This window comes from Biomphalaria glabrata, chromosome 5 (genome assembly GCF_947242115.1).
Source record: "Biomphalaria glabrata chromosome 5, xgBioGlab47.1, whole genome shotgun sequence".
Classification (NCBI taxonomy): Eukaryota; Metazoa; Mollusca; class Gastropoda; family Planorbidae; genus Biomphalaria; species Biomphalaria glabrata.
Window position 1 is genome coordinate 8,964,112 of NC_074715.1, and position 24,629 is coordinate 8,988,740.

At 35.3% G+C, this 24,629-nt stretch overlaps 1 protein-coding gene across 6 annotated transcripts; it reads right to left on the minus strand.

Moving 5' to 3' along the window:
- Window positions 1–1,561: 1,561 nt before the first annotated feature.
- LOC106070731 (uncharacterized) lies at window positions 1,562–23,332 on the minus strand. Of its 6 annotated transcripts, none has more exons than XM_056028589.1 (13): window positions 22,986–23,331; window positions 20,366–20,500; window positions 18,374–18,556; window positions 17,075–17,269; window positions 14,602–14,808; window positions 12,481–12,696; window positions 9,954–10,088; window positions 7,304–7,441; window positions 6,583–6,720; window positions 5,879–6,010; window positions 4,860–4,997; window positions 2,811–3,011; window positions 1,562–1,762 (listed from the first exon to the last, which is right to left on the minus strand). In XM_056028589.1, exons 1-13 carry the CDS (start codon window positions 23,107–23,109, stop codon window positions 1,716–1,718), a joined length of 1,989 nt encoding a protein of 662 aa, XP_055884564.1. In that variant the 5' UTR covers window positions 23,110–23,331; the 3' UTR covers window positions 1,562–1,715. The 6 variants fall into 6 exon arrangements, with proteins under 6 accessions (XP_055884564.1, XP_055884563.1, XP_055884567.1 ...); XM_056028588.1 differs by having other exon boundaries at window positions 20,366–20,503; XM_056028592.1 differs by lacking the exon at window positions 2,811–3,011 and having other exon boundaries at window positions 20,366–20,503; window positions 22,986–23,332.
- Between the last annotated feature and the right edge of the window lie 1,297 nt (window positions 23,333–24,629).

Consider the following 24,629-nt stretch of genomic DNA (forward strand, 5'->3'; position numbering starts at 1 on the left):
ACCCAGATCCACCTTCGCAATAGGTTGAAACGAGGCTAAAGTTGGCTCAGAAGTAATGGCTTAGAAAAAACAAAAACAAAGTAGCAATAATTCATAAAACAATGAACCATAATTTACATATACAAAAACACAAATACCCAGTAAGACACAGTGATAAAGGCACATTTCATATCCCATATTCAAGCAAAAAATTCCCTAGAGCATGGAATGGGTTGCCTGAATCAGACAGGTAAACTAACGACTAATCAAAGTTTTAGTCACTGATTAACATGAATGACCAGATAAAAACGTAAAATGCGTTGAAATTATCTTCTCTTTCGAAGCAACGTCTGTAATTTATAAGATAAGGTGGTTACCGACTGTCGTATGAGATTATTGGGACATATCATTAAAACATCTTAAACACGTTTGCCAGTTTTAGCATGAAAGCCGAAAAGAGGAAAGAGAAAACAAGGTCGTGCGCGTCCAACATGACGTCGCACCTTTTTATAAGACCTTAACTTCGTTGTTCTGTTTCTGTTTCTTTGGACAACGGTTAACGAGCAGGGTGTTATGTGGCCAGCACAACGACCAACCGCCTTTATTTTCCCCAACTAAAGCCAGGTACCCATTAGAGTTAGGTGGACTTAGGGGGGGGGGGGGGCTAAAATTCCCGAAATTCAAAATCCCAGTCTTCGCAAAGATTCGAACCCAGGACCCCAGGTTAGGAAGCCAAGCGCTTAACCACTCAGCCATAGTGCATTTAACAACATCTGCACTATGGGTCGCAAGGTCTGAAAGGGGAACTTTACTTACTTTACTTAACTCCGTTGGCAGGAGGCTGAAAACAGGCTGTTGAAGTCACCTCTGTTGAAGTCACCTTAGATCAGTCTAAGTGGAGAAAGCTTTTCAAACTTTACCAACTTAGAATGCTGGTCAGTTAAGATGCCTAGATAGCGACATAAGAGATTTTCTGCATTTATGAGTTTCAGTATTTTTTTTTTCTTCTGACGTCTACAACGCATCATATTTCTCATGAAGATTACAAGTCAAACTGAATTAAATAAAGAAAGGTTGGGCTAGGTTGATACTGAACTGTGAGAGACATTCGAGGCAGGATGAGGATGTGAGTTTTGTAGTGAGTTTGATCGTCGTATTCAGTAAGTCGTCTTGTAGCGGGCCTGTTTAGTTCATGCAAATCACCTTAACAGAAAGGCGGTACTTTACTGGAGAAACATTCGTTCGTTCTTACGTATGATGGTGTAGCTATGTTTTATAGAGTAAAAAGCAAGGACAATGATACTCCAGCTGGAATAACCTGCCCAGTGTGCAGCCGAACATTCCGTGTTCACATAGGTCTCACCAGCCACATGAGGAGCCACAAAACTACAGTGTAAAGCCCTCAGCCCCCTGGATGACAAAAGTGGTCATCATCGAACAACAACGATGGACGAACTAAATATATATTTTATACATGCGACTAGACAACGTTAAGAAAATAGATTCTTTTGTAATTTTCTAAAAAAAATATAATGCAACATTTTTAAAAATTGAAATAAAAAAATAACACATTTCTAGAAAATTTTGATTTAATCTGTTACCTAACTTTATTTCCATTTATATTTTACATAAAAAACAAACAAACAAAAAAAAAAACAAATAAGGTTATTTGTAGTTTATGTGAAGACATTATTTCATTTATATCTGACATAACTTGTGTCTAATTGTTCTAATGGCTATACACTTTCCTCGTAGATATTTGCTACATCTTCATTTTGTTGATCTGTAAAGAAAACATTAAAATTTCTTTACAATTCAGAAGACTTAAAAAACAACAACAAACAAAAAAAAACTAAGAACTTAATCAGTCTTTCATCTAACTCTTCAAGATAAGATAAAATAACATAATTTTATTGGGCTTAATGAATGAAAATCTTTTTAAATGGCTCAATCGTCCACAAGATTGTCAGGTTCTTTTTTTGCTTGGCTCGTTAGGGGTTACTAACTAGCAATAAAGTAATACTAGATTTAATTCAACTTCAACTCAAGATATCCATGGAAATACAAATAATACTTTAATATCTGATAGAAAATATTAATACGCAACCACCAGTTCAGGAAGCAACGGTCCAACCTTACTGGACCGGGGCCAAGACCTCACTGACTAACACACTCTCTCGCACATTCAATGAAGACTAAACCATTCAGTTCATAACACGTGCAAGACTATTCACATTCATGGGAGTACACAAACAAAGGTGTTAGGTGTTGGTGTTAGGGCTTCAAAGGGATAACTTCATATTACGGACAGAGACTGGACTGTGGCCTTTTCAGTATTAAGCTTCAGTTACGTCTGTGTAACGCTTTGGACTTAGTTCTTCTAGTTGCAAAATGTATAGGTCTTGTTAGTTCTTTGTTAAGTGCATCTAATACGCCCTTGCAAGAGACCCGGGCATCTCCAGAGTAGTCTACATAATTGTAACAGCTATTAATCACTAAAAGGGCAAGACCTAACACAATTAGTAGTATAAATAGTAAATGTATGTAAAAAAAAAAAAGGTGTATTTGTATGAAAAAGAACTGATTGCATAGTTGATTTTCAAATACATTTTTTCCCTTTCAAAAACGAAAAAAGCAGCCGTTGCATCAGAACTTTGAAAGGTCTAAAATATCATGATGTCGGATTTTCAATAACTTATCTAGTTTACGAGATCTAAACGGAACGGACGAACGGAAAGACATTCCACACTAAACAAATAGCGTCTTTCCCCCTTTCGGGGGCCGTTAAAAACTCTTATAGTTAAAATGTTATTCAAAAGTACAAAAATTACCAGTTTTAAAAAATTGATCATAATGTTGACTGTCGTCCGGATGAAGATTCGTTTGATCATAAACTGAATCCAATTTTTTCTTTTGTCTACCTTTGGTAACCAACGTTTTAATAAGCAACAAGGCTAGGATGACAAGAACAGTAACTCCAGTTCCGGCTGCGCTTCCTATTGCAAAACTGTTCATTTCTAGACTACATATTTCTGTAAACAAAAAACAAAAAGTATCATATAGATATAAAGAAAAAAAGTCATCGTTCACAAAATCCACACATCCTTTGTAATATCATTGAGTATATAGAAAACAAAAATTATATAAAAAATGTGGACAATTTTTATGCCTATTTTTCATTTTTAGCGGCCCCCGAAAGGGAAAAACGCCATTAGTAGTGTGTGGTTTGTCCGTCCGTACCGTTTGGATCTCGTTAACAAGAAAAGATAGTGAAAATTTGAAATCATAATATTTTAGACCATTGAAAGTTTTGATGCGAAGGCTACCTTTTTCTTTTCTGAAATCGAAAAATCGTATTTTAAAAATAAATTATGCAACCTTTTTTGTTTTTATAAAACTACACCGTTCTTACAACTATTCACTATTAATAGTATCAAACATGTGAGACTATATAGTAACAGAACACCAAATATACCAAAATGTCAATAAATTTATACAAACTGTTTTATATTTTTGGAAAAAAAAATTTACAATAAGTTCTGTCACATTAACTTCTATATTTAAAAACAAATTTATTTTTTTTTAAAGAGAAAAAATCTATTTAGCATGCATATAAGTGGAACATGATTTAAAGCAACAATTAATAAGTATTTATTTATATTCTCGCATGAACAGTAGGCACAACGGAAAACCATGTAACACAAAACTAAACGAATTTTTTTTTTTTTTACGGAAATATTTCTTTCTTGAGGCTTTGAATAGGAGATTGACCTTTTACAAAACAATTAGATATTCGTTATAAGGCATCCGTTAGGCCAGTTTGACATTAGACCCTACATTCACTTTCATCTATCCCTTAGTCTGCGTGACCGTTGGGGCACCAAACAAGATCTGTCAACATTCTTTTATCCATTCTTCTCTGTCATTTTCCTTTAATAGAATTTTATTCTGATATTCTTTCTGAAAATATTGAAACCTGCCTTTTTACCTGCCTGGGTGGACCACTTGGGGGGCCGATTTTGAGTTTGTTACCACACAAACTGTCTTTCCAACCTTTTTTTTTTGTTTTACAAAGTTAAGGTTGGTGGTAGAATTATTTAGATGAAAAAGAATGAAAAATAAGACATCTCTTATGAACTTTGTGTGTGTGGTTTCCAATGCCATAAAGATTTATTACAAACAACATTCTATTATTACTGATGCAACAATGAGTCACTTTATTGCCGTTTATGCTATAAATAGAGGGAGTAAAATGGAAGTGAGGAGTACAGTCTGGAAGAGTGAGAGAAAGATTTGGCATTGAGTTTTATTTCCTTTACTTTGTTTAGCTTACATCGTCATTCACTTCATAAATACTTTCAATTAAAAGGTACGCTCTTTATTTAAAAGAAATTTGTCTGGTACAAAATGAATACACGTTATTTCTCTGACACCCATTCTCAGATTAAGTCTAAACTTATAGTAAATATTAACGGACATGGACTAGACATGAATCAATTAAAAAAAAATAACCATTAGTCAATTACCTACTAGTAATTAATTATTTAGTTTGATATTGACAGGGGAAATTAACTCCACATTACTAACAGATATAGCTAAATATGTATGTTTTTTTCCCATTAAATTGGACATTTGGTTATTTGACATTGGGTCATTGGACACTGGGTTAGGACATTTGGTCATTGGATCATTAAACATTTGGTCATTGGACAATTGGACATTGGGTCATTGGATTTAACTTTCAAATGAAAGCACTTTTCCAGCACTCAATTCCATTCGCAAACAATTTTAGATCTTGGCTGACACAGTGAGTTATCGACACAGGAGTCTTGAAATAGAAACCTGTAAATTGAAAATAGCATACGAAAAGGAAAAGTTACTTTGTAAGCAGTCTGGAGGCTGATATCCTTCAACACACCCAGAGTTACAGCTGCCCTCTTTCTGGTCACATGATTTGTCGTTGCAGTTTTCATTACATGTACTAGTACAATTCACTCCCCATTGTCCTTTTGGGCATTCTGTAAATACATTTATAAAAAAAGCTTTGTATAATTAGATTGTCTGAACTATTTCGAGTTTTTTTAAATGAATGTCATAATTTATGCAAAAAGCAACAACCATATTAGTATATGTTCAAGGATTGCAGATAGCCTTTGAGTATAAATCAAGAATGTGCGTGGATTCATTAAAAATATCTTTTTTTTTTATTTTTAATAAAAAAAAATAAAAACACATGGGAAATGGCTTTTCAGTCTTCAGTTCTAAGTAAAAGACGCAGTCAAAAGAAACATAATTGTCAACATAAAGGAATGTAAGGTCCTGTCAACGCAAGAGACCATAATATGACAAAGAAAGAGAGGAGTTGAGAAGGAAGGTCGACATCAATTCAGATGGTAACGGTTCTGAACTAAAATTAAACAAACTTGCATTTTTAATTATTGGAAACAAATAAAATGTGTAGGTGATAAACTATTAACGACACGAATCAAAACAATTGAAATGTAAAAACAATTTTATATAAAAAGAAAATACCTCCTTTACATATCCGGCTAAACTTTTTAAGAGTGACTGTTTTGCTCCTAATAACTAATAAATGAAAAATTAATTTTAAAAGGATCAAATAGATTGTTCGAACTGCTGTAAAATGAGGTCATTGATGTCCCAACATGCATCATTTGTCACATTGTCCAGTAGACGAGTTACAAGTGGAAACATGGAAATGTTCACTAAATCTAAGTATATAGTTAAACCTCCATTTCACTTTACACCATGCTGTAAAAATTGTCAACATATTTGGTATCCAGGGGTGGACTGGCTATATGGGCTTTCGGGCTAATACCCAGTGGGCCGGCACCCAAGTGGTCCGATAGGGCCACATAAATTTTAATATAAATTTTACCAGTGTTACAGTAAGGGGGATCACTGTATCCGAGACAACTTTGGTTGCAAAGTCCCGTTTTACTATCACAGATAGCACATTTGTTACTGCAATTATTGCGACAGTTAACTCCCCACTTTCCAGCAGAGCAGGCTGAAAAAAAAATGTTATATTGTAAATTCATATTAGGTCAATTTGGGTCCGTTCTTTGGTGAGAAAAGAAAGTTGAAACACAGGTTTTATGCAAGGCGAGAATGAAGTTGAAATTTGTGTGTGAATATGAATAACTATGAACTATTAATAACTAATTCTGATGCCCAGTGGGACGGTACTCAAATGGCCCGGTAGGGCCAAGTAAACGCCCTCATAGATGTCATTATGACAAGTATCAAATTAAGGTTTTATAATATTCTCTTAGAAAAGTGACTTTTGAGCGCCGTGTTCAAATAATCTAATACAGTGTAATACTAATTTAATCTAATACATTTTTCCGAAATAATGTAATAGCCAATAACTGTAGACAAAAAAATGCGTTGGCTAATTGGTAAAGCGCTTGGTTTCCCAAGCCCGCATTGACCAAACCGTCTTCACTTCTCCCCAACCAATGTCTGGTACCCATTAGAACTGGCTAGATCCCAAAATGAAAAATCACAGTATTCGGAAGCCAATCGCTTTACCACTGAGCCACAGCGCCTCCCATAAGATTATTAAAATACAAATGTTACCAATATTACAGTAAGGGGGATCACTGTATCCGAGACAACCTTGGTTGCAAAGTCCTGTTTTTCTATCACAGATGGAGCCATCACATTTGTTACTGCAGTTATTGCGACAGTTAACTCCCCATTTTCCAACCGAGCAGACTGAAAAAATAATTTCATATTAGGCCCCTTTGGGTCCCTTCTTTTGTGAACAAAAACGTCAAAATACAGGCTTTATGCAAGGCAAGTATGAAGTTCAAATTTGTGTGTGAATATTAATAACTATGAACAATAAATAACTAATGCTAAAGCCTAGTATGCTGTACCCAACTGGTCTGTTGGGCCACCTAAAAGTCCTCATGGATGTCATCATGACACATATACAATTAAGGTTTTATAATATTCTCTTATAAAAGTGACTTTTGAGCGCCGTGTTCAAATATTCTTTTACAGTGTTATACTAATTTAATCAAATACATTTTTCCGAAATAATGTAATAGCCTACATCTTTAGACAAAAAAAAAAGCGGTGGCTAAATGGTAAAGCGCTTGGTTTCACAAGCCCACAACTACCTAACAGCCTTCACTTTCCCCAACCAATTTCAACCAATTAGAGCTGGGGGGGGTTTCCCGAAATTAAAAAAAAAATCACAGTACTCACTTGGATTCGAGCCCTGGTTAGAAAGCCAAGCACTTACCGCTGAGCCTACGCGCTTCCAAGAAGATTATTATTATACAAATTTTACCAGTGTTACAGTAAGGGGGATCACTGTATCCGAGACAAGCTTGGTTGCAAAGTCCGGTTTTACTATCACAGATGGAGCTAGCACATTTGTTACTACAGTTATTGCGACAGTTAACTCCCCACTTTCCAATTGAGCAGACTGGGAAAAAAATATGTTATACTGAAAATTTATATTAGGCTCCTCAGTGTCTGTTCTTTGGTAAGAAGAATGTCAAAATACAGGTTATATGCAAAGCGAGTATAAAGATGAAATTTGTTTGTGAATATTAATAAATACAAACTATCAACAACCAGGATTATTCAAACCTCGAAACAAAAACTTATTTTAAAGTATAATCGCCTGGAATTACTCATATCCAATGCGCGAGTGTCTGCTTGGCTCTAGTTCTAATACGTTCAATTTGAGCATTGCATGGTTTTCAAGTAACATGTAGATCAAGGTTTCCCAAAAATAGGGTACGCCTAACCCCAGGGGTAAGGGAAGAGTTTGTAAGGGGTGCGCATTAACTATGCTTTTTATTGTCATTGATGTCATTTATAATATAAAATTTATTTAAATTTTTACACGTTATGCTAATACATTTTTATCAAATATAAATACCATGAAAACGGGTTTATTCGATTATCTCCATGTACTAGAGATAAATTGAGCTTTTATATTATTTCTTGGGCTTCATTTGTGGAGTACAGTTGGAGGGACATTCATGCCAAGTTTAATCAAGATTGTTCAAACGGTCTTGATTTTTACGCGGGGGACGGACGGATGTACACACACACACATGCACACCTTACTTTCTGCTTTATATAGTATTCTCCACGTTTCGATGGGATTCTTATTTTGCTCAGTAATATTTCACTACCCATTTATTATTATTATTATTATAGCTTTTATATAGCGCTACTTTCATGCTTATAGCATGCTCAGAGCGCTTTGGTCCAATCTCATTTGTGGACCAGTGGGGGGGAGGGGTATCTGGGAGTTGGTTTTCCGTGCTGCCATTAGGCGCTCAGTAAACACAACTCTGCCCGAGTCGGGTGTCGAGCCTCGAGCCCCATTCTAGGTAGCCAAGACAAGCCAAGTTCAAGCACACTTAGCCTCTCGACCACGCTTCCCACCGCTACCCTTATGATTAAGCTTCAATAACCTTTTTGTTTGTTATCAGAAAATGTTTTATTTGGTACAGATTTAAAGTGGATTGCAAGCTCTTTTAAATAAGACAAAGTAAGAATTATAAAATCAAACATCAATGTAATTGAATGAGTTCCAATAAACGATGGTATCGTCATTTAGGAGAAAATGAGTTAACGAGGAATGCAGTATGTTTAATGTTAAAAATTAAAATTTAAGTAGGATCTACTTTGGGATCTACCCAGCTCTATTTAAGTAGGATCTACTTTGGGATCTACCCAGCTCTATTTAAGAAGAATCTACTTTGGGATCTATCTACCCAGCTCTATTTAAGTAGGATCTACTTTGGGATCTACCCAGCTCTATTTAAGTAGGATCTACTTTGGGATCTACCCAGCTCTATTTAAGTAGGATCTACTTTGGGATCTACCCAGCTCTATTTAAGTAGGATCTACTTTGGGATCTACCCAGCTCTATTTAAGTAGGATCTACTTTGGGATCTACCCAGCTCTATTTAAGTAGGATCTACTTTGGGATCTACCCAGCTCTATTTAAGTAGGATCTACTTTGGGATCTACCCAGCTCTATTTAAGTAGGATCTACTTTGGGATCTACCCAGCTCTATTTAAGAAGAGAATCTACTTTGGGATCTATCTACCCAGCTCTATTTAAGTAGGATCTACTTTGGGATCTACCCAGCTCTATTTAAGAAGAATCTACTTTGGGATCTATCTACCCAGCTCTATTTAAGTAGGATCTTCTTTGGGATCTACCCAGCTCTATTTAAATAGGATCTACTTTGGGATCTACCCAGCTCTATTTAAGTAGGATCTACTTTGGGATCTACTCAGCTCTATTCAAGTAGGATCTACTTTGGGATCTACTCAGCTCTATTTAAGTAGGATCTACTTTGGGATCTACCCAGCTCTATTTAAGTAGGATCTACTTTGGGATCTACCCAGCTCTATTTAAGTAGGATCTACTTTGGGATCTACCCAGCTCTATTTAAGTAGGATCTACTTTGGGATCTACCCAGCTCTATTTAAGAAGAGAATCTACTTTGGGATCTATCTACCCAGCTCTATTAAAGTAGGATCTACTTTGGGATCTACCCAGCTCTATTTAAGAAGAATCTACTTTGGGATCTATCTACCCAGCTCTATTTAAGTAGGATCTTCTTTGGGATCTACCCAGCTCTATTTAAATAGGATCTACTTTGGGATCTACCCAGCTCTATTTAAGTAGGATCTACTTTGGGATCTACTCAGCTCTATTCAAGTAGGATCTACTTTGGGATCTACCCAGCTCTATTTAAGTAGGATCTACTTTGGGATCTACCCAGCTCTATTTAAGTAGGAGATTCGAAAAATATCTGGTTAATATCATGAACTTTGCTTAAAAAATATTTCTTTCGAAGATGATAATATAAATGTGAGGAAACATCTTTTAAAATATAAAATATGTTGTTGTCTTTAAAATGACCGTGTATCTTCTATAAGAATATGTTTATCATATGTCTTACCTGAATCACACTGCGGTGGATTACTGTATCCAATACATACAGTGTTACACTTTCCAGTGTCCCTGTCACAGTCTTTAGGACATGAAGTAGGGCATTGTTTATTACAGGGTAGACTCCATTTACCCGCAGGACACTCTAGAATCATAAACGAACTGAAGAATTAATACCGATTCTAAAATACTGAAATTTGAACACAATTTTTTTTTATTTATCAACGAAATAGTCGCTCTTACAAAGTTTGGCCATCTTTATAATGGAGAAATAGTCTTCTATATACAACATTAAAAATTACGAAAAATTTTAAGAAATTTCCATTGTTGACACTCTTGTAAGTTTTTTACTTTCCCTACTAATAAGGCTTGTCTTCACTCGATTACACAGTGCTAGCTGTGACCTACGCGTTTAGCTACGTTCGAAGACATAAACCATTGTCTATCGGTGGTTGATTTAGGGTTCTCTTTACGCCTTCCACGATTTTCTTCGGCAGTATATTTTCTGTGTGTCTCAAACGTCTATTTCCCCCTCACCCCTCTTCTTCATGCAGCTGATATGATGTTCGATACCGTTTGGGATCAGCAAAAAGTCCCAACAGAAATTAAAGTAATAATGTAAATGTTATAATCGAATCTAAATAATCTTTACTTCGATTTACTCTATTGAAATTTAAGACTAATAATTACACAAATGTACACCTATTTTAGAAACAAAAAGTCGAAAGTAATTCATCTCGAAATTACATTTTAATTAGGAAAGACACTGACATAGACATTTGCAAATATTAAATTGGCCTAGTGAATACGATAAAGTGGGGGAAAGTTCTTGGGGTGACAGAATTCAAGGACACATTCATAAACCTACACAGCAAACATATCCCATCAAAAGCTAGAGAGATAAGTTATAGACTTATCTTTGGGATGACCGCTATGGTTAGAAGACGGGCAAATGACCGTGAATGTAGATTATGCCATCTTGAAAATGCTGATAATGAGAAACATGTATTTGGAATGTCCATTATTCCTTCAAGTAAGAAGTACTGTAAGGGACTTATTGGAAGCAAACTGTGGCAATTATGTAAATGTTAACTTGTCTATTATTTTAAACAAGCTGCCAAAACTAAAAAATAAAATGATACATAACTTTAACTTGATTATTGTTTCCGAATACAGGAATCTTGTTTGGGCTAGCTGGCTCAAATGTCTATATAATAATAAGGTGTTTGATCCTAATCACTTAGAATCGACATTTAGAAAAATAATGGACTTTAGGGTAGAGAATTATCTAGTTTGATTTTCATATACCTGTACAATGCTCAGTAGGTTTTCCAGAAATAGGGTGTTGGGGGTCAGGGATATCTGATATTGTGTGGATTGTTCTGTCTTTAGGGGGTTCATTGGTTAGGTAGATATGTCTTTGATATTAAATAATATTTCTATTACTATTATTATATTTTAGGGTAATCACTTTTCAATTGTTTATGATTTAATACTTGTGAATTATGATAACTTACAAATAAAAACATACTAAAAAAAAAAAAAAAAAAAAAAAAAAAAAAAAAACACAAGAGGCAAGATGGCCCATAAAAGAGGCACATAAAGCCCAAAAAAGAGGCAAAGAAAAGAGGCCTAAGGCCCAAGGATTCCTATGATGATAATGCTAAAATTGAATAGCGCAAATACTGAGGTTTCCTAAAAAAAAAAAATTGGCCCACGTGCCAATCTAGGTTGGCCATTGCCTCATTCATTACATTATAGAAGTTAATTTGTTGAGTATTATTGTGTGTTACTATAAATGTGTATTTGAGTATGTTTGTATGTTTATTTGTTCAAACGTATATTGTAATCATTCTAGAGGTATTTAAAAACACGACATCGTTATGTAAACTATTAGAATAAAAAAAAAAAGTGCTGACCTCTTCATCACTGCTGTATGTATATTGTTTAGTGTGAAATAAAAATTATATTCACCATTACTAAAATATATATACATAGTCCTATAAGAACGTTCGGATATCACGTGACGCCCCAAATCCTTTTTTTTTTTAACTTTCTTCCAAATTGTAACAAAACATAACAAAACTCAATATCCCCCTTTCCCCCGTAGAGTAAATGCAACAAGAAAATTCGAATTTTGCTAAATACTTATTTATTAATTATCATATTCCAATACTACATTTTTCATCATGGTATCAATGAAAATATATAAATGATAGCAAAATTATTGACTTCTTTCGTTTCATGACGTCTTTCCCTTTTTTTGTTTACCAGTGCTATGTATACAAGGTGTGACCGCTGGAAAGCCCGTGTGTTAAAAAAAAACATATGTAGAGTATTTTTTCCATGTATATGTTTTAAAACCATGCTCTAATTCTTTTGTGAATATACGAAACGAATATTTATATTTCCCCCCTCAACCATTGTAACAAATCATAATACATGTTAATGTCCACTCCACCCCCGCCCCCCAAGCCGTAAAAGGCTCCTCATAACGTTCCATTATGCTTTTATTATGAAGTTTGAATGATACTGACCTCCATATGCTTCCACTTCACACAGGGTGAGTATGCCGTAGGTTCCGTTCAACCGAATTGAAATGTAATTGACTGCGCTGCTCACCTTCTTTAGGTTGACATAGTAGATTGGAACCTTATCTAAAACACCTTTGTCTTTGTAATATCCGATCTCGCTTCTACTGGCATCGTAAGTTTTAACCCAAAATCCACGAAGTCTTTCTGAATAGCCATCCCCTGTAGAACAAACAATTAATTAGACTTGAAATACAACCTACTAGATCTATTAAAACTTTTTTTTTCCCCGATGGTGGAGTCATTTTAATTTTTCATTTTTTTTAGAATCTTGTTTGGACGGTTCAACTGTGAGGTCAGTTATTATTATTATTATGTTAGAAACGAACGAGTAGTCATTCTTTGACGCAGCCAGGGTCAAGTTTCGTTAAAGAGAATCAAAATTCATCGTAGTCCCTTTATCAGTTTCCACCGAGGAATTTTCTGGTGATGTGGCAGGTCTGCAGCAGTACCGCCCTCTGACAGGCAACGAGAATGTTCCTAGGAATGCCAAGAGCCTTGAAGGTATCTGTGAGGTCAGTAGTTATTATCCCCTCGGTTGATATGACAATGGGGTATATTATTGTTTTAGATAACTTCCATAAACGCTTACTCTCCAAGCCTAGGTTCCAATATTTTCGTTGTTTTTCCAACTCAGTTTTTCTTAAATTATGAGAGAGTGGTACGGCGATGTCAATAATGGTACCAGCTTTTTTTCTTTTTTATCGATGAGCAGCAGATCAGGGCGATTAAAATCTACCGTTTTGTCGGTCAAAATAGGCCTATCCCAGTACAGTAGATGATCAGTAGACTCTAGAACATCTTGTGGTGAGTATTTGTGATAAGGAGGAGTATCCTTACCGATCAAATTGTGCGTCAAAGCCAAGTGCTGGTGTATTAGCTTTGCAACTTAGTTATGGCGACCTAGGTAGGCAGATTCCGATATGGCTGAACATACTGCCATTATGTGTTCAATTAACTCACTCACATTTCCACATTTTCGGCATTTATCAACAATATTGACTTTTAGGATATGTTTCTCGTAATTTATTGTCCTAATTACTCTGTCCTTGTATTGCTGTAACAAAGCCTTCAGTTTCAGGGTAGAGATGACCTGCTTTGAGCCATTCTAAGGAAGCAGTCTTGTCACTGTTGTCCCCAACTAATAAAGCCGGGAATTTTCCGTGGGGTGCTTTTTCTTCCCATTGGCGAGTCTCATGCCCTACGTCGTCCGAAGGTTGCCGCTGTGTGGGTGTGTCGATGGCGGATTCTTTGTTGGGGTTGCTTTTTTTTTTTGGTGATTTCTTCCCCAGTATTGAGGACGCATGCTTGGGACTCTGCTGGAGTCAAGTTTGAGTTGAAGGCCTGGTTACCTAGTAGTTGACGATTGCCCATGGCGCTGGGGTGTGGGCGTTGCGCGCCCTGATGGACTGTAGCACTGAGATTAAGGTGTGCTATAGTTCTTCTAAAGGTACTTATATTTGACTTCTAAATGCTATTGATATTTATTCGTAATATATGTCTCACCATATCATTAACCCATTAAACCTTTGTTTGTCATATGCAATATTGTTATTCACTAGTATACGTTAATATCTGGTTCAATGCAGCGAAGCTGACTAGCATCAAGGTTTCAAAGAGTTAAAATCACCAACTGAGGGCAGTATCAAGCAACTTCTTAGGAAAAAGCAAATAACCTTTAAGGAATACTTCCAAGCTTTCGAAATCGACGAATCGTTCGAGAATTTAAAAAACAAAAATTTGATATCGTTGATAAAAAAAAACATATCGACAACTAAGAAGAATCTACAAGAAATACAGAGACTGAAATATTTGTCTCTACCCTAACTGGAGAAATAAAATACCTTAATATAGATCTAATTGAAATATATAATGGATTATAGCACAAAAGTAGAAATACACGAAAAAGGCTTTTCAAACACAGAAGAGGCTTTGACTTCAAATCTTATTTTTTAAATTTGTTTTTTACTTTCATATACATTGTAATGGTGTTCTTTTTGTTTTTAACAAGCTCAAATTATATAAGAGAAGAAATAAGATTAATCTGATTAAGATTAAGTTATGTACCTCTGTTATAAATGATGAATCTTTGGATAACGTAGCTGCTTTGTAAAGTTAGAGTCCAGCTTGGGGAACTCTCTGTCTTTGTATGCGTGCAGCTATTTCTAAAATAATTTGACTCTGTATTGCCATCAACAGCTAAATCGGCCGACCCATTTATCTCTGGAACTCTAGATGACTGCCAGGCGTGTTGATTGAATGCGACATTTCGACCTGATGACGTGCGTGGAAAACAAGAAAAAGAATACATAGTTATTACGTGTGCGTGTTTCTGATGTAACTTGATCAAAATTATGGTAGATTGTCTGTTTTTAATAGTTCAATAGTTTCCAATGTAACCACAAGTAAGCCTATCATGGTTTAGGTCAGTGATTCCCAAAGTGGTCTATATAGACCCCCAGGGGTCTACGAAGAGTTCCAAGGGGTCTACGAAAGTGAAAAAATAAATTGGGGGTCTATGAGATGTCCATGGGGGTCTACGAAAATGGATTTCATTTCAGCAGGTCGGGACTTTTATTTTCACATCTCATCAATGTAATTATTTCATACACTAATATATGATTTGTACCTTAGTTAATCCTTTCAATATTTATCCTGCTATTCAAACGAAAAATTGTTATATTTAATTTCAATAGTTATTTAAATAGCTTAATTTTGTCTACATGTAACAAAAATAAATGTAGATTATATACAGCGTTGGTTATTGAAAATTGGAATTCATTTCTTCATTGTCAAACAAGCGATTGCCTAAGTGCCTTTTTATGATGATATGAATAATCATGCTGGAGGATCAATTGAGACAATGCCACACTGATAAAAAGATAAAGATTTGAAAATTTTTAGAAATCCCAAAGATAAAAATTCAGTCCACAAAATCTCCCTTCAACGTCATATAGAGAAGATGATGGTGTGTGCGGGTCTTAAAAGATCTCTTTACTTATAGCCATATACGGAAAACACCATAGATAAATCATTGATTTTACCAGCAGTTAAAGTAGTTTTAAAAACTATTTTACACAAATGTACATCTGATATTATTTTAAACACATTTCTTTAAGCAACAATACAGTAGGCACATCAGTGGTATGAGTTATAACAAAAGCTTCTTATGTAATTCTTTGCAAACAACATATACAGTTTGGGATCAGCGGCCTCGCAGGCTCTGACAGGGTGTAGCGCTGTGTGCTGCATACTTCCTAAGGATCATCTGCTCCTTATTTTTCTTCGGGATTGACCCACGAATCAGTTCCAATGTTTGGTTATATCTGCAAAGGCAGCAGAGGTTTGAATTATGTTTCCCCCTGCTAAGTGGGTTGCAGTTGCAACCTAGGCTAATGAGTCCCTCCTTCCCAAAGCTTACTGGTTTAGACGCCAGTTATTTCGCCCCTTCTCCTGTTTAAGAAAACAGTTCCGCGGACCCATTATTTGAGCAAGACATGAAAGATGAAGAAATACAAATACAGTGATACTTAAGGCCAATTAATTAATTAATTAGTATTTTTTGTTTGAAGAACTACTTCATAGAACAACAAATTCCTATATGAAACATAAAATCCCTTGCAATGGATGATGAACCTGCAAAACAAAAACAAAAAAACAACAACACATTTCCAGTGTGTTTGGTGGTTTCAATAATACGTATCAATTGTTATTTAAATTGGTTATAAATTTGAATTTTATGAATAAAAAAGATAGAGCTCTCTCTAACTTTCAAAGTAGCTTGAAATTACTTATTTACTCTTCGACTCACTACAGTTAGAAATTACTTTTAAAAATGGAGTTGGTGAATTTGCAAAAATGCAGTACCGGTATAAGTTAAGCAGGGGGTCTTACGAAAACCAGAAAACATAGCAAGGGGTCTACGAGACAAAAAAGTTTGGGAACCACTGGTTTAGGTGATGAAAATGGTAGTGAAAGCTTGGAAGTAGCGACAGACATTTTAGAGTGAGTTTTATTTATTACTTTCACTAGTGTATCTACATATATATTTTCATTGAAACTGAAAGCTCCGTATGTGCTTTAAATACAAAATTACGTAAACTTTTGTTTAATTAAAAATTTAGATAGATAGATAGAAAGAAAGATAGATAGATATAAAGATAGATTATTAGATAGATAGATAGAAAGATAGATAGAATGATAGATAGATAGATAGATAGATAGATAGATGGATAGATAGATAGATAGATAGATAGATAGATAGATAGATAGATAGATAGATAGATAGATAGATAGATAGATAGATAGATAGTGTGATAGATAGATAGATAGATAGATAGATAGATAGATAGATAGATAGATAGATAGATAAATAAATAGATAGATAGATAGATAGATAGATAGATAGATAGATAGATAGATAGATGGATAGATAGATAGATAGATAGATAGATAGATAAATAGATAGATAGATAGATAGATAGATAGATAGATAGATAGATAGATAGATAGATAGATAGATGGATGGATAGTCACTTACCTCCACTGATATAAAAAGAACATAAAGATGACAGATTTCCAGATAAAGTTAAAGATGTTATCATCACATCATCATTACATCGCCTGTCTATCGATTTGTCGCTCACTTCAGAAATTGTCTCATTTCGACATGACGACTTCTCAAACTCAAAATTTCCCTCTCTGGTAAATTGCAACTGAACATTTACAAGAAATCCTTTAAAAAAAAAATGCAGACAAAAAAGCGCCTTAGTTTTTATTTCGTTTCTTCGTAACAAAAAAAACAGTGGCATGAAACCTGGTAACAAGCTATTGGTTTTCACTGACCACATGTCAGTGTTTAGGCCTGTTATGACGATAAGTCTAGATTGAATCAACGATAACGCGTTATTTATCTTATCTTATATAATACAGACGTTACTTTAAAAAACAAGATGATTTACGTCGTACGCGCTATGCATTCAGTCATGAATTTTAAGCAATAATTTAAATTCTGCCAAGTCACTGGTTTTCCTGGCTAGCTCAGGCAACCCATTCCATGCCCTAATAGCACTAGGGAAGAAGGAGTATTTGTACAAATTTGTCCTAGCATATTTAACGAGGAATGTGCCTTTATCTTTGTGTCTTTCAGAGTTAGTCTAGTATTTTATTAAATTTTGTTTTTGTTATTAAAGATTATGGTTCATTGTTTTATATATAATTGCTACTTTACTTTAAAGTCTTCTATCCTGAAGGCTTTCTACATTTAGTGATTTTACTAAACATGTTACTCTAGTCAAGTTGTAATATTCCAGTTTTTTAATGTTTTCTTAAGGATGCATATTCTATTTAAACGTCGCACTGGTAACAGTGCTGCCATATATATATATATTAGGGGTGCATCGGATATCGCTCCGGCTCCGGCTTTTGCCGAATATCCGGCATTTTTTACTATCCGGTGCTATTCGGCTCCGGTCGGATATCACTACCGGATAGTAAAAAATACACCTATTTAATATGCATGAAGTGGACCTCGTTCCATTAATGCCTGTTGTAGAATGTATTAATGTTTATATTAAAACAAAATAATGTCGCTTAAAAATAGAGGCCATTATGAATATGCAACAAATATCGTTTATTATAAAGACAAGGCGTATTAATAACTTAATATAAATAGAAATGAAACTTTACATCATAAATGCGCTTTACATACAGGGCAGCAATGGCTGACACTTTTTTCATATATATATATATATATATATATATATATATATAGAGAGAGAGAGAGAGAGAGAGAGAGAGAAAGAGAGAGAAGTTGTATATATGTTTGGTATCTACTCACTTGGGTCGTTTACAGTTATCCTCCACCACGTCAAAGGAATAGCTTCTAATTTGGCCCACGTGACTGTAATAGAGTTCAAGTCTTTTGCAGTGTTACAGGTATAGTCGTTTTCATCTGTCAACCAGTCTGTGTACATTCCTGGCGGGTTGGTTGTAACTGTGGCTCCAAACACAGCCAAATCTTCTGCAAATTTAACATTGTTTTATTTATTGTGAGATTCCTCAATAGATATTATTAAGAATTTAAGATATTCTATATAATAAATGTTGTTCTGTCCGAATATGTGGCGATCCTCCAACTAGTACTTACTCTCGTGGACTAACGCAGGGATCTCTGTCATATATCAGTTTTAGAACCGTTGCAACATTTGGTGACTAGTAGTCACTTAACTGTTCCTTCCGTACGGTCAGCACGAGATTTTGTTTGGTCGGGGACTGACCACGAGGTGGACACCTCAGTAGATATTAGACTCCCGTAGAGAGAGGAGTACTATGGATATTTTTGACAGCAGAGTTATGTATTATTATTGAAGTAGTGAAGTTATTATAATTGATTTGAATTCGGGATATATTTCCTTGGTTGTAATTTGTGTGATGGCTGAAGTCGCCAATATCTTTTGTGAATATTTCATTTATTTTATATGTCAATAAAATCGTGTCTGCTGACCTGGAGTCTATTAATAATTCTAAATGTTTGTGATCGGAGAGTCCAGTATGTTAGTGTTCACACGCACCTGCAAATCTAGTGCGTGTGAGAAAGTATTTAGTCAATAAGTCAGAGAACATTATAGTAGTACCAGAAGAGGTATCTACAACGCACAGAGACATTCGCGTCATCACGCCTACAACAAGAACTAGGCTGTGACAATCTCCCATTTTTCACTTCTCCGAGGTGACCTCTTAAAACACCACGAACACACACAAGGCCAGGCGTTGCTGCTCTATGTGTGTAAATTGTAAATAAATGATCCACTTTGGTTGCAGTGACAACGACAAGCAATATACTCTTGAAAATTAAGATCACGTGAGGTAATTAGATAATGGACATCACCTTGTACTTAGTCTTGACAAAATGACGTCACCTTTATCCTAATTATTTCTGTTACAATTGTTTTGCATGATAACCAAATTGACGGTGTGGTTTTACGCGGGTCTTATTTTCGCAATGTATAAGATTGGGATTGATAGCCGTAACTGTCAATAATTTGACCATGCCTTTTAAAAAAAAAATATTTTTGTTACACACATTTACAAAATATGCATTTAATATTTTTAAAAAAATACGATTTTAAACAATAAATTTGCGGTGGATATGATTTGAATCAATAAGAAAAATGATTTTAAGTACAATTTAGAACTGTACTATTGACTTTTGATCAAAAGCGATGAATTTTTAAAAAATGTGTAACATTAGAGCCTTGAAAGACTGAGAGTGAGTCGTTGGTATATGTGTAAATCAATTATTTTATTTTAATTCATACGTTTTGCTTTGTTACTCTTTAAAGCATTTATTTTATAATTGGTTAAGAGTCTATAAATACTAATTTCACACGACCTTTTTTTTTAATTACTCAAAACAATCAGGAGGAAGTAATCGAGAAGAGCTAACTAGGCAAACACTTGACTCCAACCAGGAAGAGTTTTTAAAATATACTTTTAGATACCCAACCAAGTGTTTACGTGAGATCTGTAACCAATAGACATAAACCAAATGAGTTCAAATCCCTACTTGAGCTCAGTGGCGTAGATGTGGTGGGGAAAGGGGGCTCCGAATTAGAAAATCCTCCCGGGCCCGTTCTTGAAGGGTGTCCAAAATTAGTGTTTCATTTCTTTTTCATTGAAAATAATATTAAGCCATTGTATCATGCCATTATGTCGAATGTCAAAATGCCGATGGCCCCCAAAACTCTAGCTACGACGCTGCTCCAGCTGAGTTGTGTTTGCATAGCGACTATGGAACCTAAAAGCATCTCCCTCCTATCACAATACTTACGGTATTGGCATCTGAAACCGAACCATCCACTTTGACATTTATCGTTGGTTGCACACTTGAAATCAGCTTGACATGGTTTAATGCACCGGCATTTATACTTGCAGAAATCTTTGACATGGCAGGCCCTGTCTTGTTCTACTGACAACATATTTTTTTGAAGATAATTTAGATATGCTATTTTTAAATGTCTTCTTTCATATCAGCATATGTACAAGCATTAAGTATAATCTAAAACATATAAAAATAGTAATATAAAAAAAAGAACTTGTTTTATAACAAAGGCGCCTGCACAGTACATTGCTGCTGAGTAATATATTTAGAGCAAACCCTGAATGTATTTAAAGGACGTTTCTAGTCAGAACATATAAATGATTCCAGGAGCCACAACTGAGGGGGCCAAGCGATGGCAGTTTTTGTTTTTTAAATTATTTTTGTAAATTTTTCTTGCAAAATATTTATGATTCATTTATACGTTGATTAAAGGCGACTATTTACTAAATCAATATTAGAGAACTAAGAACGAAAACATACAAGCAAAATCTTACATACACAATAATTACAATGTAGTGCTTTTTGAAGTTAAACTGCCATTGCTACAGTAACTACGCATTGTACTATGTTTTGTAATGTTCATTAAGTCAACAACATTTAAAGCAGAGAACCCCGTTAGCGTGATGTTGTAAGGCAGTGATGCTCAAAATACGACCCGCGGGCATGATCCGGCCCCCGACGTGGTTCTATCCGGCCCGCCAAAATGTTTGCTCAATTTGTAGAAAATCCACCATCCCAAAAAAAAAAAAAGGTTGACAGATGTATCTTTACCTACGTTAGGGCCCTCAAATTTTCTTCAGTTAATTGGTACCATGACCTTTAATATTTGTATGCTTAGTAAAAGGGATTATGAATGTAGAATCTACCAGAAAAAGTGAACGGATCTTTACTTTTTGTGGAACATGTTAATAGGCCAATCTATTTAAGATTTAAGACTATATAAGATAAGATATTTGATTTGTAAAGAGAGTGTGACTGTTTAAAAAAGAAAAAACATATAAACGACATTATAAAACAAACATGACGACATTCTTGATTGAAGCCGCGAATAAAAGATTGTTTAACAACGCTTACAGATTGTGGGATCGATAGAAATATTACTAAAAAAGCGACAAGAAAACGAGTCGGTTTTAAAGCTAGCTACAAAGTTGCCTATATTTTAAGTACAGAAATTAAGCCATTATCTGGCGCATGAAAAAAAAAAAAGATACACTTCAAATATAGTCATTAATGTAAGTACTAGATCCAAGTTTTTCTAATCAAATATTTTCAGGTCAATTTCATTTCGCTTTTGTACCTTTTCGCTCAGGTGGCCCATGACACGAGTGTCGGAAATTACAATGGCCCGAAGGTCTTATTAGGTTGGGCATCACTGTTATAAGGTATATATATATAGTTCCGGGCTTGATTCAGATTTGCGTCATTTGCATTGAAGAGAGATTATTTTCCGCTGTGAATGTGTCTAATAAACATTTCACGTGACGTCTACCTAACATCATTTAATCTTGACTGTTAAAACAGGGGGAGGCTACAAATACTGTATTGCCGTAAAACGTTGCCTCCATCATTTTAAAACTACGTTTCAGTTGTTTAACTTCAATGATTTGGCTAATAGTACTTAGTTACAAACGCCACTTTTTTTTTTTTTTTTTTTGGGGGGGGGGGTCTCAATTTTTACTCTAACTATTAAACCATAACTTTTAAAAACAATCATTCTAATTTGATCACGTCCTTTTGTTCTAGATTAATCTAAATCCATTATCATGGATTGTTACAAAATCCATGGTTACAAAATCCATGGTTACAAAATCCATGATGGTTACAAAATCCATAATGCTTACAAAATGGATGGCGTATTATTAGTAAAAAATTGAAGTTCATTTCAATTACATCAAATCGCGTTAAGACAAAATAAGTACCAATGGTCATGGGGGACTCCCTGCCAAGAAGAGGCTTAGTACGCTTGAACTTCTTTTGACTTGGCAACCTATAAAGGAGGCTCGAGTTTCGACACCCGACTCGAGCAGAGTTTTACTGGAAAAATCATCTCCCAGATACCCCCTCCTCCCACCAGTCCACAAATGAGATTGGACTACAGCGCTCTGAGCATGCTATAAGCATGAAAGTAAAGCTACATAAAAGCTATAATAATGATTATTATTATAAATAGTCATACGACCCACAAGGAATTCGAAATCCACAAGGTGAAAACCAATGATATATCCCTAATACAACCACTTACAAACATGGTTCAGCTTAGAGCTCTTTAATTTTAGTAAAGATATCGAAAAAGACGCGTTGTACGTCGTATATCTAATGACGCATAGCACTTGCTGCTAATGACAAATAAACATAATGACAGTTCATTATGTTTATTTAGATATATGCTCCAATATCGCTTTATAGTCCTTCCTTCATCAATAATGTGTTTATCTATATATCAACCGTTTTATCTTTCTATCTCCCCGTTAGCTTCCTTTTACTTTCTCTTTATCTATAATTACGTCTCCCTTTCTCTGTCTCTTTCTGTTCGTCTCGCTGTCTGTCCATTCCTAGTATAAGCATTTACCTTGTGATAAGCTTGAATCCAAGAAAAACGCTACCACCAAAAAGAATCTTAAAACTCCCATTGTATACATAGCAGATATGGTCCTTGAGTGATTTACACCTCCGTAGGGCTTACACTCTTCCATTCACCCATTCACCAATTTGAGTTTCTAATTTAATTTTGCATTTAAAATGTAACTGAGAGATGAGCTTCTATAAAATATATCCCTGGACGACCTCAGACTGGCATCTACTCTAATAAACACGATGGAAGGTTAAGTGCTATAAATTAATGTAAGTATTTTGGTGAATATTCACGAAAAAAAGTGGCGTTGTCTTGCTGACTGACCTTGCAATAAAATCGTAACTTTTTAAATGGATACTATTTCGAAACACATTGTATCCTGGTTAATGGTAAAATTCACGTGGGTGGTCAAGGTCAAGGCCCACTCACCACTCGACCTTGAGGAGATACTGCACGATTTGTGTATACAACTAGTAAGTAATACAGATAATATTTGTTACTTATTGATATATTTTTTACCTGATTAAGAATTTTCAATCGACCGCATCTTCTTTTAGTTTAAACAATAAGGATAAGGGGATAGTAACACTAAAAGGGGCAGGCCAGTTGATGCTATGCCCAGGACCTTCCCTACACCAAGACTTTGGAGGGAAGATGCTTCGTAGTTGGGATGTATCACTTTTTGTTAAATAGTTCATTGAGAACCATATAACCCAGCGGTTCTCAACCTTTTAAGCTCGGCGACCCCTTTTTACCATCCCCCACTCTGCCGCGACCCCCCCCCATTCACACACATACAGCAATAGAAGAGTAGACAATATCAATCCATATTTAAGCGACCCCTGGCAAATGGTCAATCGACCCTCAGGGGGGTCGCGACCCACAGGTTGAGAACCCCTGAATTATAGCCTATGCCAGGCTTGGGCTTGTTGTTTGGCCTTGCCACTGACATTCAAGAAGCACTATCGTTCTTTAATAATAAATAATTGACTCGCTGTTAACAATGTAGTATTTCAATAATATGAATGTAAGTTATAATGACAAACTGATGAAGTAATATCAATGAATTTAACAAATATTATAGTTTTATGTTCATCAAATAATAATCCTGCACCTTGCTGTCCCACAACGCAACACATTAGTATGCATAACACTGGCCCACTGCTGACTCTAATCTCTAGTTTAGACTTTATAATCCCATAACTAGCTCCCCTACACAAGGTTACAAAAATGTACCTCAAAGATACGTTGCAACAGCACAACAAACCCTTCCATAAGTTTAAGGAGGCGCGGTGACTGAGCGGTGAAGCGCTTGGCTTATGAACCGGGGGTCCTGGGTTCGAATCCTTGTGAAGACTGGGATTTTTAATTTCGGGATCTTTGGGCGCCTATTTATCCACCCAGCTCTAATGGGTACCCGACATTAGTTGGGGAAAAGTAAAGGCGGTTGGTAATTGTGTTGGCCACATGACACCTTCGTTGACCATTGGCCTCAGAAACAGATGACCTTTTCATCATCTGCCCCATAGACCACAAGGTCTAAAAGGGAAACATACTTACTACTTGCAATTAAGATAAGGTTTATGTAAAAAAAAAAAAAGACACAATTTACAATGATTACTAGTGCCCCCTAAATTTCTC